Source organism: Mus caroli, unplaced genomic scaffold (assembly GCF_978045245.1).
Source record: "Mus caroli unplaced genomic scaffold, Mus_caroli_1 scaffold_16, whole genome shotgun sequence".
NCBI classification, from domain to species: domain Eukaryota; kingdom Metazoa; phylum Chordata; class Mammalia; order Rodentia; family Muridae; genus Mus; species Mus caroli.
The window spans coordinates 3,087,598-3,104,119 of NW_028227271.1; the positions used below are offsets into that span (position 1 = coordinate 3,087,598).

Here is a 16,522-nt window from a genome sequence, read left to right on the forward strand (position 1 = left end):
TGCCTTTGATGAACCATGAATGAAAAAACCCTCTCCTCCCCAAGTTGCCTCTGGCCATGGGATTTCGTCACAGCAGTAGTAACCCTGACTAAGACCCACAGCAAAGCGTTTTACCATCTGAGCCATCTCTCAGGCTATTGCCATACTGGAAAAACAAGTTTCTCCTACTTTTCCTGGTATACTTTAAACCCCTTGAAAGCACAGCAGATTTTACCTCTTGCCTCTGAGCTGCAGCATTTGCACCAAGAGTGCGGGGAGCACTCGGTAGGAACAGGCAAGCCGTGCGACCTGCCTGGGAGGCTGAGGTGCACACAGAGGAGGGACAAGAGAGGCACCAGCCCACCCTGAGAGCTAGACATTGCTCTCAGAAATCTGGTCCTGGTCCTTCCTGTGGCCCCGCCCACCCCCACCCCCTTCCTGTGGCCCCGCCCACCCCTTCCTGTGGCCCCGCCCACCCCTTCCTGTGGCCCCACCCACTCACCCCCCTTCCCGTGGCCCCGCCCACTCCCCTTCTATGGCGCCGCCCACTCACCCCCCCTTCCTGTGGCCCCGCCCTCTCCCCTTCTGTGGCCCCACCCACTCACCCCCCTTCCTGTGGCCCTGCCCACTCACCCACAATGGAGAGAATGACCACCACAAAGTCAAAGATGTTCCAGCCAATGGTGAAATAGTAGTGTCTCAAGGCAAACATTTTGAGCACACACTCGCAGGTGAAGAAGATGACGAAGACCAGATTAATCCAGTAGAGAATGTTCTCCATCTGCTTGCTCTGCGTGTCCGTCTCCACCATCATGGTCACCATGTTAAGGCAGATGAGCATCATGATCACGATGTCGAAGGCTTGTTGCGTGACGAAATCAAAGACAATCCCTTGGATTTTGTTCTGCAGAGGAAAGACAGAAGCCCGTTCGCGGAAGCCTGTAGACCCGCGGGCCGCTCTGCCCTGTTCCGGGTGCTCTCCTTGTCGCCTTCTCGGCTACGGTATCTGCTGGCATCTGTCTGGAGCACCCACAGAGCCCACTTCGGGATAGCTGGCCCAGTGTCCTCAAGTACTGTTCTGCTGACCTGAGCTGACATCACCACGCCTGGGGACTTTCTCCCCGTCCCGATGCTGCCCCGACCCCAGTGGCTACTTTACTCCAGAGACTAGGGGAACTGGTCTGTGGCTCTGCACTCACGCTGGATTCACTGTGCACCTCCTGACAAGCTCACCCAGCCTCCTTCCTTCTCACTGGTCTCTAGTCAGAAGAGGGATGGCCATCCTTGCCTCTCTCCCAGCCTCCAAATAGTTTGAGGCAGGGTCTCCCTCTGTAGTCAGGGTGGCCTGTCACTCAACTGTGTGGCCCACACTAGCCTGGAACTCACAGCCATCCTTCTCCCTCAGCCTCCTGTGTGCTGGGATTACTGGCCTATATGTGTGTGTATGTATGCAAGCACTTGTAGTATTTATATATAACATGTTTTAAAGATTTATGGCTGGGCAGGGGTGGCGCATGTATTTAATCCCACCACTTGGGAGGCGGAGGCAGGTGGATCTCTAAGTTCAGGGCCAGCCTTTGTCTACAGAGTGAGTCCCATGACAGCCAGGACTACATAGAGAAACCCTGTCTTGAACCTTCCCCATCCCCAAAGATTTATTTACATTTAGTATATGTGTAAGGTATGTGCACATGAGGTGCCCGGAGGGGACAGTGTGACACTGGATCCCTTGCAGCTGGAGCTACAGGCGCTTGTGAGCTGGTGACCCACCCGGATGCTGGCAACCACACCTGGATCCTCTGCGGGGGCAGTGCTTGTTCTTAGCTCAGCGGGCTCCATGGTGGTTTTGTTGTGGTTTTTCGAGACGGGGTTTCTCTGTGTAGCCCTGGCTGTCCTGGAACTCCCTCGGTAGACCAGGCTGGTCTTGAACTTCAAAGATCTACCTGTCTATGCCTCCCGAATGCTGGGATTAAAGATGTGTGTCACCACCGACTGGCAGTCCATGACTTTACAGTTTAGGGTGGCTTCCAAACGCAGGTGTGCATGGAGCTTGGGAGACAGGCTTTCTGCTTGCTTTTCATTTCTAGCTCAAGGTGAAAGCCTGGACAGGAAGGGGACAGCGTGCTCTCTCTGAAAGTTCCAGTGTAGTGGTTGACTGGAGTGAAGAACACCAGAAAATTACTAAGCACTGTCCCACTGGTAGGGGTAGGGGTAGGGGTAAGGGGGTGAGCATCCAGAGGGAATAAGGAGGAGGAGCCAGCTCTCAGTACCTCCCCTCTGCTTCCTGATTATGGGATGTAAGCACCCTGCTGCCACACCCTTACTGCTACCATGTTTTAGGGCCCAACAGCTGTGAAAATATTGACCAAACCTTAGTGCTCTTGTTATTTAAAGGGTGATGTCACTATCTAGCTCAGGCTGGCCTCTAACCTTATGACAGTCCTGCCTTGGTACCACCATGCCTGGCTCCTGAGTCCTGCCTTGAACAGGCAGAGGAGGGATCACTTTCCTTCCTTCCCCTCTGGCAGTGTGCTGTCTTGCAGGAGGGCTCCCGTCACAGGCCAGGCACTGATGCAAACCCACCTGATTCCTAATACTGGCTGCAGAGCTCTTTCTGAGCTTTGGGACTGGGCATCTAGGAGAGGACCAGCGGGCAGCACTAGGCAGCCAGTCACCTCTTCCTTTGTAGCAGCCCTCCCTCATGTGTTCTTTCCAAACAGATGTACAGTGTGCCATCCATTAGCTTGCCCAGTGTACCTACCAAAGGTCGGGGGATGGGCTTCTGTGGCTTCTTGGAGCCCAGCTTCTTCATGGCATTGTAGTACTTCTTCTGTTCCTCTGTCATGAAGATGTCCTGACCTCCAAAGTAGAGAGAGAATGCAGAGAGGGGACAATTACAACCAGCTCTGGAGGTGCGACCGAGCACCACTGAGGCTAGGAAGGACTCTACTTTCCCTCCAGAGGTCACCGGTGGTGAGGACTCCCATGGGGGCAGTCATTCCAGTCAGAGACAGCTGCCAGTTTCAGTGGGGGTGTCTGGAATCTCCCAGGCCAAGTCTTGAGACAGGGCCATCTGACTACAGGCTTTCAGGGCAGGACATGGAGCGAGAGCAAGGGATGAGAGGGCAGTCACACCAGACAGGGTCTCACTGTGTAACCCGGGTGGCCTGGAACTATGGAGTGAGAATTGTCTGCCTCTGCCTCCTGAGTGCTCGTGTCAAAGGTGTGCCCTGTGTGCACTGTGCCCTGTGGCCCTCCCAAACATTACAAAAAAAAAAAGGTCTTTCGGAGCAGCCAACAGCAAATTCACTTTTAATGAAATTCAGAATTTGGAACTTGTGGTATAAAAAGGCAGCTTAGAATTAAGTCTAAGTCTTCCAGGGTACTTTAGGAGAACCATTGCCCACAAGGAAGGGAGTCCTATGAGGGTGACCTCTCCACTCCCACCATGCTACAGGTGCCACGTCTGCGTCTCCCTGTGGTACTATCTGCCTCTTTTCTCTGTCCCTCCTTCTGGCAGAGAGTTCCATCAGGAGCGGCCTCGAGAAAGCGAAACTTCAGGGAAATGTTGTAAACCACACACTGCAAAGTTCAGCCTCAAACAAAATGGGGTTGTCTGGGGCTGGTGTCTGGACAGTGGGCCGGTGCTACCATAGGGTGGCAACGAGAGAGAGAGAGAGAGAGAGAGAGAGAGAGAGAGAGAGAGAGAGAGAGAGAGAGATTCTTTCTCTAGAAACAAGGCCGAGTGCCTCTCATCTGGGCCGGCCTCTGCAGCTGGCGGCGTGGGGAGGAGGACCTATCTTTTTCTTCTGTTGATTGAAGTTGTCGATGATGACACCGATGAACAGGTTGAGGGTGAAGAAGGAGCCGAAGATGATGAAGATGACAAAGTAGATGTACATGTAGATGTTGCCCTCATAATCAGGCTGCTCGTCCGGCTGTCGAAGGACAGGAAAGAGGGACTCGAGTCAGTTCCCGGGTCGTCCGTCAGGTAGCTGACTCCAGCATGCCGAAGCCGCCAGCCCTACTCTCCCTTTGGGCGGCTGACAGGCTTGGGGTTCTCTTTTCCCTCCCATGGTCTACCTGTCCTTCCAAGGCACTGTCACCTATGGGAGCAGTGACCTGAGGGCAGTCAGTGCCACTGGGGTCAAGTAGCCAGCTGGGTCTGACCAAGCAGTGACAGAGGGAGGATTTACTGAGAGGAGGAAAAGTTTCTATAATTAACAGGACGAGCAGTTAGTGTCCCAGGAGACACTTGCGGTCCTCCGTTCTTCTGCCCTGTGTGGTTCCTGATGGATCTAGCACGTAGCTTGCTTTCTATCATTTAAGCTGGCCACATTTCACTATGCACATCCTTACCTTTCGGGAATCTACAGCTGCATACATGATGTCCATCCAGCCTTTGAAGGTTGCCTGGGAAACAGAGTCAGTCATTAGACTGTGCCTGTTAGGGAGTGGTAGGGAGTCAAGGCAGGGTCCTAAAGGCCGGGCTTAGGTTCAATGAGAATACCAAATGGGGATGGAGGGGGTTTAGATAGGTACAGCCTACATAGACATACGTTACTTTTATCAAGAAAGATTCCAAAGAGGCTTTGAGTGAAGTCCCTGAAAAAAATCACTGAAGTCTGGCAAAGAAACAGACTGACGCTTGACAAGGTTTGAGAGCAGAGCCCACAGCGAGGGCAGGTGGGTCTTGTGTGTGAATGCTTGGACCCCCACCAAGGAGCTGCTCTATGCAAAGGAGTTACATAAGCACCAAGTGCCCGGGATACTCATGGCTGCATTAAACAGACAAACCCACAGGCTTGGAATTCATCCCTGACTGACACAGCCATGTGGCCCTGGGACTAGCTTACTGACTTCTTCTTCAGCAGCCTCCTCTCAGCCCTCCTTCAGCCTGCTAGAGCTGGCATGGCAGAGCCAACATAAAGAGTCAGCTTAGCACTCCCAGCTTCGCTGAGCTCAATCAGATTCTAGACTTCAGGGGGTCTGCTTTACTTATCGATTGGATGGCCTGCTGCCAAACAGTCCTGTGCACACATGGACAGTGGACGCTCGTGGGGCTGTCCCGTGCATGCTTGGAGAGTGGACATTTGTTGAGCTGATTGGCAGATGCACCCTTGTTCTCATGAGCTGCTCAGGTTTAAGTCATGAGCCCAACCTTTTTTTTTTTTTTTTTTTTTTTTCTTTTAACAAGCTAGCTATTTTGTGGTGCTGGGAAGTGAACCCAGGGCCTCGTCCATATTAGGTAAGAGCCTAGGCCCAAGGAGCCCCAACTTCTTAAACTGACAGAAAGCAAAGGGACTGTTATGGGATGGATCACAGCCATCCCATTAGCTTTCCTCCTGCTGCAGCCAGCAGTGAGAGCTTACCAAGGTTGGCTTAGGCTGGGAGCTTTCCCTGTGCCATTATGTTTAGTCCTTATAAAGACTGAATAATGTAGGCATAGTAATAACAGGAGTGAAAACACAGAATAACAATTATCTTAATTAACTTCGTGCTAGGCATTGTGCTGAGTGTTTTAAAAAAAATCACAAATTCTCTTAACAACTAGGCAAGGTATTATTATCTGCATTCAACAACAGAATCAAAGGGTCATCGGAGAAGCAGAATGATTTGTCCCAGGTTATGGGCAGCACTCGGGTGTGCCTCAGCTCCGTGACGGCCCGAGGCAAGGCCCTACCAGCCCCCATGCAGCACACTGTGTCACCCGGCAAATGCTCCCAACACTGGGAACGCTGAGGACACTGGGAAGCTAGGGACGGTGGCACAAGCTTTGGCAGAAGTAGCTTAGTAACTGACACACTGGGACCTATGCCCGGGGCTGGGCTCCCTGCAGGGGCAGCAGCACTCTAGCCCAGGGGTTCGCAACCTTCCTACGGCTGAGACATTTTACTTCATTTCCTCATGTTGTGGTGACCCCCTAACCACCAGATGATTTCATTGCTACTTCATAACTATAACCTTGCCACTGTTTAGGAAATCATGATGCAGACATCTGCTCTGTGACTCCAGATGGAGACCCACAGGTTAAGAACCACCGCTCTTGTACCCTTCGGTCTGCTGCAGTGCTTCTGTCTGCTGCTCGACAGAACTGGGCCTCTCACCAAGATGCTTCCGAGAGGCATCAGGAAAGCCAGAGGAAAGGCATGGCCCCGAGGCTGATCTGGGGAGCATACCTGATCTGGGAGGAGGAGGGTGGGGCCTGTGCTGGCAGCCTGCCTGCTCCAGGCCTGAGGTGGAAACACTCACCACTTGAAGAAGGGCCAGGTAGCCTGCCCCGACGTTGTCGAAGTTGATCTTGACGTTCTTCCATCGGATCTCTGTGTTGTTGCCCTCCATGAGCTTCTCACAGTCGGTTTTATTGTTCACCTCTTCGATTTCGAACCGGATTTCTGAAGTCTCGTTGAAACAGTAGTGGTATTTCCCAGCAAACAGGTTAACGCCCATGATGCTGAAAATCAGCCAGAAGATGAGACACACCAGCAGCACGTTCATGATGGAGGGGATGGCGCCCACCAAGGCGTTCACCACCACCTGCATTGGAAGGGAGGTGGCTGAGTGCTCGCGCAGGAACCCGCCACAGGCACATTCTGTTTGCTTCCAGGAGGGGAACGACACTCCTGTGGCATGTTCTGCCACAGACGCACCGTATTCTTTACAACTAGAGAAACTGGAAAGGTCCACAAGCAGGACCCCAAGTGCCCATGTCTCTACACTGTATTTGGGTGAGTTTTAGTAAGTTGTGGCTTATTTTGGTTAATACAAACTTCTCTGCCCAAGTTGACTTTTTTTTTCTAGGCACCAACCTGGGACCAGAAGAACGATTTCTTAGTCCAGATTTCTTTTTTTTTTTCCAACTCACAAAATATGCTCCATTCAGAGAGCAATCACAAGCTCACTAGCGGCTTTTCAACAGACATTCCCCTTCTGGAAAACAAGGCACAATTGTTCAAAATCAGAGCGCTGCCCTTTGGGTTAGCACACTACAGAACGTCTTACAATTATGCAAGGCAGTTATCTCTTCTCAGGCAATAGCTGAGCATGCAGAGTTTTGCAGGCTCAAGGAAGAAAGAAAAAAGCTCTATTCCCTCTACCAAACAGTTTAAGATTAAAATGGGGGCAGACGTGAGTCTCCCTCAAGGCTCGTTGCTGTTCTGCCTTCGACACACTGACAGCTCATGCTCTGCTCGGTCAGGGCCTCAACGCCACGCTTCACAAAGTTAAAACCGAGCAGCCTACAGGAACTGATGGTTCTTGGTTTCTGCTCTATGCTAGAGGCAGCCAGACAGCACCTCCCACCTCAGCGGTGTCCACTAGAGCCCAGTGCTTAGAAAGCAACGCTGGAGGTCACTGGGTCAAACAATGTCTTGAGTGGAGTGGCCAAGGCCCAGAAAGGCTGGCCTGATAGCATTGTTTTTACTTCAGACTGTCCTCACTGGACAACATGGCTGAGAAGACGCTTTGCTGTCCTGTACTGGAAACAATAGTCAGACTTCCTTTAGACTGTTCATTTTCTGATCATGCAACCCATAATCAGAAAATCTCTGCCTTTAGACCCAGAGGCAGTTCTTTTTTAACTCTTAGACCAAGACATAGTCACTACTGTAAATGTCTATTCCTTCAAGCAAGGGCACCCAGAATCTCTGCAGCCTGGAGATTATCCATGTTATTTTGTACATTTATCAAGGGTGCTAAATAATCAGTCTCAATCTTTACCTCATTCTACAGTTGTTCGTCTTTAGTGACAGCATCAAAAACAGGCCAAAGAGGGCAGTCCACAGTGGAACAGTCACCTCTCAAACAGGGAGAGCAGGTTACAGATTCACAAGCTCGAGCCTGTGTGTGTGTGTGCCCTCGCACCCATGCACATGCAGGTGCATGTATGCATGTGGCGTGTGAGTGCATGTGTGTGGTGAGTGCATATGTGGTGTGTGCATGCATGTGTCTGGTGCGTTTGCATGCACATGTGTGGTGCATTTGCCTGCATGGGATTGGGTGCATGGGTGTGGCACATGTCACAGCAGAGCTCAAGTGTGTGGCTGAGAGCAGAGCCTGGTGTGGAAGCCTGGATCTGTGGATTTTCCTGGCAAGTCAGCCTATCACCTGCTCTGCACACTCCTCTCACTTCCAAGATGCTGATGAACTCATGTAAGGTTCCGTCCAACGCACCCTATGAGGTGTCCACACGCTAAAGTCACATACGGATGCAAAATGCTTACTGCGAGGGAGAGGTAGATAATCCTAGGTAATCTCTTTGAACCTTTATAAGTCTGATGCTAAAGTGAGCCTCACCACTCACAGAATATTAAAAAAAAATCCTATAAAATAAAATGTATCTGTAAAATATACTTCTTCCCTCTCTGTGCAGGGGATGAAAAGGGCTTTTCCTTCAAGCTATATTCTCGGCCTCTGCAGTCTTTTTATTTATTAATCACAGCTACTGGAGAGCTCCTTACCTTAGCTTTACAAACCAAATAGCGGACAGAGTTGGTGGAATTTGCCCCTCACTTCTCTGCTGTGGATGCTGGCCGTCAAGCCACAAGCACTTAAGTAGAGTTAAGTGCCCCCCAGAGTGACTGTCACTGCGTTCCTCTCGGCAGCCCAGGGGCAAGACAAGCCTAATGAGTTCTCACCAGTGCTCACTCAGTACCCTAGCTCTCTTCCTGTGCTCTCTGGGTATTTTATGTTGCCCTAATTATGATGGAATCTGTTATTGGTAAAAAGCTAGATTTCTACAGCGTAAGGCACAGAACTCAAGGGTGGGTTCCAGAAACCTGTGAGGGGTTTGCATTTTTCAAAGGCAGTTTATACTCGGTGAATGATCTGACGGTCAGTTGGTCAGAAACGTACTGGATGCCGATTCTCACATTTACCATCCCACCGGTCACTGACCACTCCTGCTCAGCACACTCTATAGTCTGTGAGATGGCTTTTAGCGTCTGGCAGAGGGAACATGGCTTTAGTGACAACCGTGTACTGACAACAGAAATGCATGCATGTTTCATAGCAGTAAATACCCTCAAGAGTTAACAGCACAGCAAGGTCTTAAGGGTTACTATGGAGGAGAGAAAAGCAAAGAGCGAGATAGTGCTCCTTTGCCAATAGCAGGCAGGACTGTTGCAATTTCTGGTCTTTGGTTTGAGGAAGGAGAGAAGACTGAAGTGAGTACCCAGGACAGGCTAGGGTGACGCCCCCTTTAGGGTCACCTTTCACCTGAAGGGCTGAGCCTCGAACCAGAGCAGCACAATGACAGCTGAGCCCATCTTCGTGGAGGCTATTCAGCTTACCAAGGTCTCCTATCTGAGAGGTTTAGGTGGCATCTTGCAAATGCTGGCATGTAGAAGCCAGGCTACTGAATGACAACACGCACCCCGTGGAAAATCACGCTTGAATAAACATAGGCACTGCTGGGTAACTGGCCCTAAACTTTGCCCAGGTTAGTGGTTTCTCTCCCACAGAAGGGTTGGAGAGCTTCGGGGCAGGAGTGGATCTCTAAGCCCTCTCCACTTGCCCAAGCAGCTGGTTAGCTCTGCTGGTTGACTGGCACCGACCAGAAGTGGTATTTCTACCCCGCTGACCCCACTGAGCGCTACTAATTTAACTTGCCACTGTGGGCTCGCACTTGTTCTTGCCAATATTACCTTGAGCAAAAACAGGTAGGTACTTTAAAAATGAAACTTCCTTTTTATCTATTTTAGACTTTGGGTTTCTAATCTTCTTGAGAGTTGGCAAGTCCAAGTTTTGGGGGACATGACAAATGAGAGGTGAGGGAAGGTGAGGAAAGGGGTTAAGTGGAAAAGGGGGAGGGGTTACCAAAAGGACACCTACATCTGGATGATTCAAATCACTTCCTTTGAGCAAATGCCTCCAGCCGGTCCATGGTGACTGCTTTTGACACAGTGATAGAGTGACAGTAATGAGCAGCCAGATGGAGAGAGACTTCATAGCTCCAACTGGGCATTCTGGGAGCTGTCTAGAGGTAGCGGTGATCTCTTTAGGAGGTCCAGGTTCCTCGTTAGAGATTAGGTTTAGGTCCAGTGGTATAATCAATGCCTTTGATGGAATGTCTATAGCTGTCTGTCTATCTTGTTCAGAGTTGTTCGGATACCAAGATGGACTATTGGCTCTAAAACTACCAAGGCTTACCCTCCCTTAAGAAATATGTGGGCAGGCAGCAGCGGGGAGCAGAGATGGACATCTTAACCCTGCTTCCATTCACACTGTGGCCATTTCAGCTGTTGACCTTGGAGTACTATATATTCTCTTTGAATTTAGCCTGGTTGGAACAGTGCCCATCGTGCAAAATGCTCAAAGCCCTCTTACTTGTGGGAGAAAGACTTAGAATTCATTTTTAATTAGAATGGATTTACTGCCCGGAAACTGCCCTTCTTGCAGAGGGCATCAAGAGGGCTGTTGAAGGCTTGGGTTTAGAAAGCCAAACTGTGACCATGCCAGAGGAAACGCGAGCTCGTTGAAACATTGTTTGTTTAAATAAAACGAGATAATAACACTTCTAAGTCTCCATAAGTTCCACCTTTCTGTACAGCTGTGAACAGGGAGGGTCCCAGTGGCCAGGGTCCCAGATGAGGAATGGGCACAGCCGCACTGTCCTGGTCTCCAGTTCTGCCCATCAGTCTTACTCTCTCTGGACCATTGCAATCACTCCATTCTTATGCCTACGTTCTGATATTTGCACATTGAAAATCATCCTCTGTTTTGCTCTCCTGCATGTATTCAACCTCTAAAATAAAGTGAGCTTTCTTGGGCCCCTTAAGTAATAACAGACCTCTCTGATTAGCACAAGGAAACTATCACCGCCAAACCAGCTGCCCAGGTGATTTTCTGGAAGACATTTTAGTTTGTGCGCATGTATCTGTGCACACTAACAATCATTAGAACCAAGAGAGAAAAGGCATCAAAAGAGAAAGCCTTTCTAACATGACACGGGAGGGTATCCCCTTGTTATAAACTGGACTTGGGTAGTATATCACCCAAGCAGGAAGGAACGGGGCGGTGTCTCAGAACTAGCTGATACGCAGTCACCTAGCACTGTCTGCTGTTCTGATGGTGTGAGGCCAGGGGCCACAGAGCATGGGCACAGGGGTTGGGGTGAGGGGGGAAGCTTTGCTATCAGACAGAGGCTGCCAGTCCTCGTGGGACTGGGCTGAGAACAACAAGGTGCAATGAGAGGAATCAGAATACAAAGAAAAGCATCTCTTCTCCCGGGGTCACCGAATTCTGCTCCGCCCCCAGTCCCGAGCCTGCCACCCTGTCTTCAAGTCCCTTCTTGGCTGTTTTCTCAGTGACTGCCCCAAGGCCATAGGCCTCATCTGATTGCTACCTCTCCCCTGCACTCTGCCTGCCTGCAGCCTAGGCTTTTCAGTGGGTCTCTGGGTTATAATTCCCCTTTTTTGCACCTGGTGGTTCTCCCTATAAACCCAACAGCCCAGAAAGCCGCCCCAAGTGCTACAGGTAAGCCAGGCCAGATGAGGGAGCCAGTGTTAACATGTTCTACAGCGGCACGTTGTTGGGGTTGGGGCTGATATTAATGTGATGAGGCAGCTTAGTGCGATTCCCCTGCACACGGGGCAGGTGCGAGGGAGAGCGTGGAGGATCAAATCAGCAGCTGCATCACCGAGCTCGTGTCTGAATGATCTCGCCACCGTGTGATCGGTTCTAGCATGCTTTAACAGTTTCCACTGGCATGCAGAAGGATCGGCTACTCTTAGTGTCTTACCCTCATCCCTTCAAATCGTGATAAGGCTCTTAAGGGTCTCAAAGCTCTTAGGGTCCTAAGGGACTTTATGGCACCTAGTTCCGAGTAGCCCAGGGCATTAGCTATAAGGCTGACTAAAGAGACCTACACAAAAACAGAAGAGAAAAAAAAAAAAAACAAGAAAAAAAAAACAAGAAAAGAAAAAAAGAAAACAGAGGTTCCAGAGTGTTAGAATAAACCCCCTAGCACTGATTTAACAGGCGGGGGGACCCCCCCCCCCCCAGCAGCGGAAGTGGGTACCACCGGCTGCCTACTTCAGCCTACTTCAACTTGACTCAAACGACCTGGAAGGAAAGGTGGTTGAGAGAGGCGGAAGAAAAACACAAAGGGAAGAGAGAAGGAGGAAGGGAAGGCGGCAGAACACACACGCAGGTTGGAGAGGGAAGGGGCTGGGGGGATGGGGGAGGAAGAGGTCCCGTTGGAAGGAGAGGAGCCTGAAGAGGTGACAAGAGCCTTACCCTCGCCCTTTACAGTCTGCAGCTCCCAGAAGCTCCCATTAAATTAAGCCAGACAAACTTAATGGAACCTATGGAAAAGAATACAGATAAATACACACATTCCACACCCCCCAGCTGCCCCTCCTCAGCTCTGCCAACATGGGATTTCCGACAGGGACAAGCTCTCTTATCCTGGTTGACAAGAAACCATTTGAGAATTTAATGAGTCACTACATTAACAAAAGAAACACAGTGAAAAAGCACCACCAGGGACTGCCTCTCCCAAGAGCATCCTTGACATGTATGGTTCTGGCCCGGTAATCCCCTCTCTCACTGTCAAATGATAACTTCCACCTTGAAAGCCCAACCACCACCCTCCATGACGGTAGAACCCTTTGTGGCATTTGGAACCGTACTTCTTGTAACACTCTCTTTTTCCTTCATAATAGCTCCAAATGTACCGGCCTCTGCCAGGGTAGGACAGTCTTCCATTATTCTTTTCCTTAACACAATGACTAGAAGAACTCCTGGGGGGAGGGTCCATTTCCTTTGTAGGCAGGGAATGCCCAGTGCCAGTAGTAGCTCTGGAGCTAGGATGAGCCCCACATTGCCCCACTGAACCAGTGCTCAGTCTACCTGGGCAGATTGTGGAGACCTGTCTGCAGCACAAAGATGACAGGCAGGATCCTAACAGATAGGTCACCGATGTCTGTGAGCCTAGACTTGGGCCAAGACTTTCCTGTTCTCCCAAGAGCAAACTTACCTTGCTCCTTCTATCAGGATGGCCCTTCACAATGGGTACTAGCCACCATGGATACAAGCCTGCTTGGGCTTGACCTGAGCAGGATATGGGGCTCCTCAGGGCCACTTGGCCTGAGCATACCTTTACCCAGACATATCTGGGAATGTCTGCTTGGGGATCCTTGCAGAGGACTTTCTTTCACATCGCAGTCTATTCTATTTATACCCGATTGTGGGATAGGCTAAGATCTTCTTTCTTATGGGAGCTTGGAAGTCTATACTTTCACTGATGTCTCAAAGCCAGAGTGAAAAGATGTCTCTCGTGTCATCTCGGTTTCATCTGCTGTTCTTTGATCTCTCTCTCTCTCTTAGACTAGGCCTCAATTCTGTGTCTGCCCTGCATGGGTTCAGCACACACAGGTGCCTCTTTTGCATGTTTTTTAAGTAGAGATTAAACCCAGGTCTTGTGCTTGCTGGGCAAGTGTTTCACTACTGAGCTACATCCATAGACATTAAAACAAACACAAACAAACAAACAAGGGCTGTCCTTGAACTTGTCTGGTAGATCAGGCTTGCCTTGAATTCAGAAGTCCGCCTGCCTCTGCCTTCCCAGTGCTGGAACTATAGGCCACCACGCTTGGCTAAAAAATAATTTGTTTTTTTAAAAAAAGAAGATATTTATAATTGGGAACCAAGGTTAGTATGGGGTGGAAGTAGATGGTCAAAGATGTAGAAAGACGTAGGCTTACGGGATTCAATTTTGAAACAGGGTGCAAACCGACTTAAACTTATCACCCGTCAGCTTCCGTGTCTTCTGTGGGGCTGAGTCCTAGGCAGTGTTCAAGGCTAACCAGGAAAGATAGACATCCCCAGGCGCTCGGTGTCCTGTAAACCTTTACTTAAGTCAAGGGTCTCAAAACCCATATCTAGAACAAAGCGGTCAGCTGTCACTTTCCATTCATTCTTTTTGTTTGTTTGTTTTTTATAAAGATTTATTTATTTTATTATATGTAAGTACACTGTAGCTGTCTTCAGACACTCCAGAAGAGGGCGTCAGATCTTGTTACAGATGGTTGTGAGCCACCATGTGGTTGCTGGGATTTGAACTCGGGACCTTCGGAAGAACAGTCAGTGCTCTTAACCACTGAGCCATCTCACCAGCCCTTTCCATTCATTCTTAATGATTAATAAAAAGTTACGTGGAGCCACCTCTTAGGCACTATTGGTCGAGCAAGCCAACAATTCTTTTTCATTAAAAATTATTTTTAAATTATGTGTTTGTGTGTGTGTGTGTGGGGGGGTGCCTACGCGTGAGGCTAGAGGTGTCATGACATCCCTCTGGAGCTGCAGTCACATGGGTGATGGAAATTGAACACGTGTCCTCAGAGACAGCAGTGCACACTTTTAATTGCTAAGCTATCTATCTCTCCCACCTGCAAGCCAGCTCTTTTTTTTTTTTACAGTGATAGCAAATTGATTTATTTAGTACTGTTTCCATTCCATATCATCGGGAGGGTTGATTTCAACTTTCCTTTTACCTACATCAGACCAGTTGGTACTCAAGACTGTACCACCAGACTCCATAAATGACTTGTTCATGGCGCATTTCACTTCATCAGAACCATCTGAGTAGATCTGCTGGAATAACTTGTTTAAAGCTGCGTCGCCCTCCAGCTTCTCATTCTTTTCTTCTTCTTTGATTTCACCAACCAATTTATCCCAGTTCCGGGTATAGTGAGAGGAGGACGGATACATGTTCTTTACATCTGCTGTGAACTGTTTCGGTGTGGGCTCATCTCCTTGTCCCTCCAGCTTTTCCCATCTCACCGCCTCTGGCTTTTTCATTTTAATTTCAATCTTTGTTGAAAGTACTTTAAATGTGCTCTGTTCTGGAATTATAGGGTGAAGCAACCTCAGCTTCAAACTGTAGTCTTCTCCAGAAGGGATTTTCACGACAGCAGACAACTCTCTCTCTGAGAATCCCACACGTACATCATTCTTCTGAACGCTCTTGATCATAAGGGTAACGATTACGTGAGACTCGGTTTGATACCAGTCATACTTGATTTTTGACTGGGTCCTCTGAGATGCAGACACTTCAGATTCTGATCCATTCTGAATCTCTTGGCATCTTTTAATCCAGATGTCAAAATTTGTATCTGTACTATCTAATTTCTGTCCTTCTGCAAATGTTTCTAAGGCAGAAGCGTAGTCTTTTTCATGGTATTCACATATCCCTTTCCTCAGAAGAGCAGTAGAATTATTTGGATTGAGTTCAAGAGACTTCTTTACATCGGCAATACCATCACGGTATTTCCCAAGAAGAATGTGACAATAAGCTCTCTGACAGTAATACTGTGCGTCATCGGGATTCTGTTCCAAAGCCTTAGTCAGCTCCTCTAACGCTGCCTGGGGATCCCCGTCGATCAGAGCATCTGAGAAGCTCTGGAAAAGCCGCTGGGACGATGCAGGTCCTGCTGCAGCTGCCGCCATCCCTAGGAGTCACGAAAGCTTCTGCCTGAGCGTTTCTACCTTGGTTACCAGCTCCGCCGCCCGCAAGCCAGCTCTTAACACCAAGTCGTCTAGAACTACCCAGTTGTTAGTGAGGCCTTAATGGGAACCTCTTACGGTCAATGATCCCATTTCAGCCAGGATCCCCAGCTCAAAGTCCTAACCCTAAACCTAAGTGCCATGAAGCCTTGGCAGGTATAGACTTTGAGTGTTTTGAGATCCTACACAAAGAAGGAGGACCCTGGCTCTGAGGGGTGGCAACTTAACTAATAACAGTGTAGTGGGAGGAAGGATAGATGAGGTTCAGAGGTCATTTAAAAGGCTATCCCTAAAGCCACCAAGAGATGGCCTGCTCAGCTGTTCAACTGAGCCAAGATCTACACAGTGAGCCCAGCAAGGCTCTCCTCTGGACTGTCCCTCAGTAGCTGACGGCTCTGTTAAAGACTCCTGGGTCTCCAGGTTAAACCCTTACTGGACATAATGAAAACATCTGGTCAAGTGTACAAAGGAATCAAACCTAAAAGAAAGAAAAAAGGAGTTAAAGAGACAAAGTTTAACCATGCAGGCATAAAAGGAAGTGGACCCTGGTGACTTCTCATGGAGGGGATGAAGTGGACACTGGTGACTTCTCATGGAGGGGATGTATCAGCAGGCTGAGGTTGGTCTGAGGTGTCAGCACCTGCACACTCCCACTCCCCATCACAACTGCGAGCTAACCCTTACAAGCAATGGAAGACATTCCTCGGAGAAAGACTGTGAAAGTATTTCACAGGACACAAACGCCAATGCAGGCAAAGACCTGAGGAGGAAAAAAAAAATGTGTGTTTGGGAATTCACATGGCTTACTACTAGTAATAAAGAGAACTGATCTAAGACGTTGTCTGAGTATCCTCATGGCTCCATAAAACTAGTGCTTGCAGCAGCTTCCAGAGACAACAAGGAAAAACAAATCTGTATCAGGGCAGTGGGCACAGCGATGAACTCATTGTGACAGGAAGTGGCTGGTGGATGAGATGGGCAAGTGACACAGATGTACTACGCTAGGACCTAAAATTACAACTACAAGCTCTACAAT

At 49.3% G+C, this 16,522-nt stretch overlaps 1 protein-coding gene and 1 pseudogene across 3 annotated transcripts in view; both read right to left on the reverse strand.

The window, feature by feature from the left end:
* The window catches only part of Scn8a (sodium voltage-gated channel alpha subunit 8), a 174,968-nt gene that overhangs the window by 9,808 nt on the left and 148,638 nt on the right, over window positions 1–16,522 (reverse strand). For all 3 annotated transcript variants that reach the window (XM_085831720.1, XM_085831722.1, XM_085831721.1), the window contains exons 21-26: window positions 11,720–11,842; window positions 6,232–6,516; window positions 4,339–4,392; window positions 3,780–3,917; window positions 2,741–2,845; window positions 613–883 (exon numbers count right to left, since the gene is read on the reverse strand). In XM_085831720.1, coding sequence (XP_085687846.1) covers window positions 613–883; window positions 2,741–2,845; window positions 3,780–3,917; window positions 4,339–4,392; window positions 6,232–6,516; window positions 11,720–11,842 — 976 coding nt within the window. The remainder of the gene's footprint in view (window positions 1–612; window positions 884–2,740; window positions 2,846–3,779; window positions 3,918–4,338; window positions 4,393–6,231; window positions 6,517–11,719; window positions 11,843–16,522) is intronic.
* Window positions 14,384–15,509, reverse strand: LOC110310635 (protein SGT1 homolog pseudogene; annotated as a pseudogene).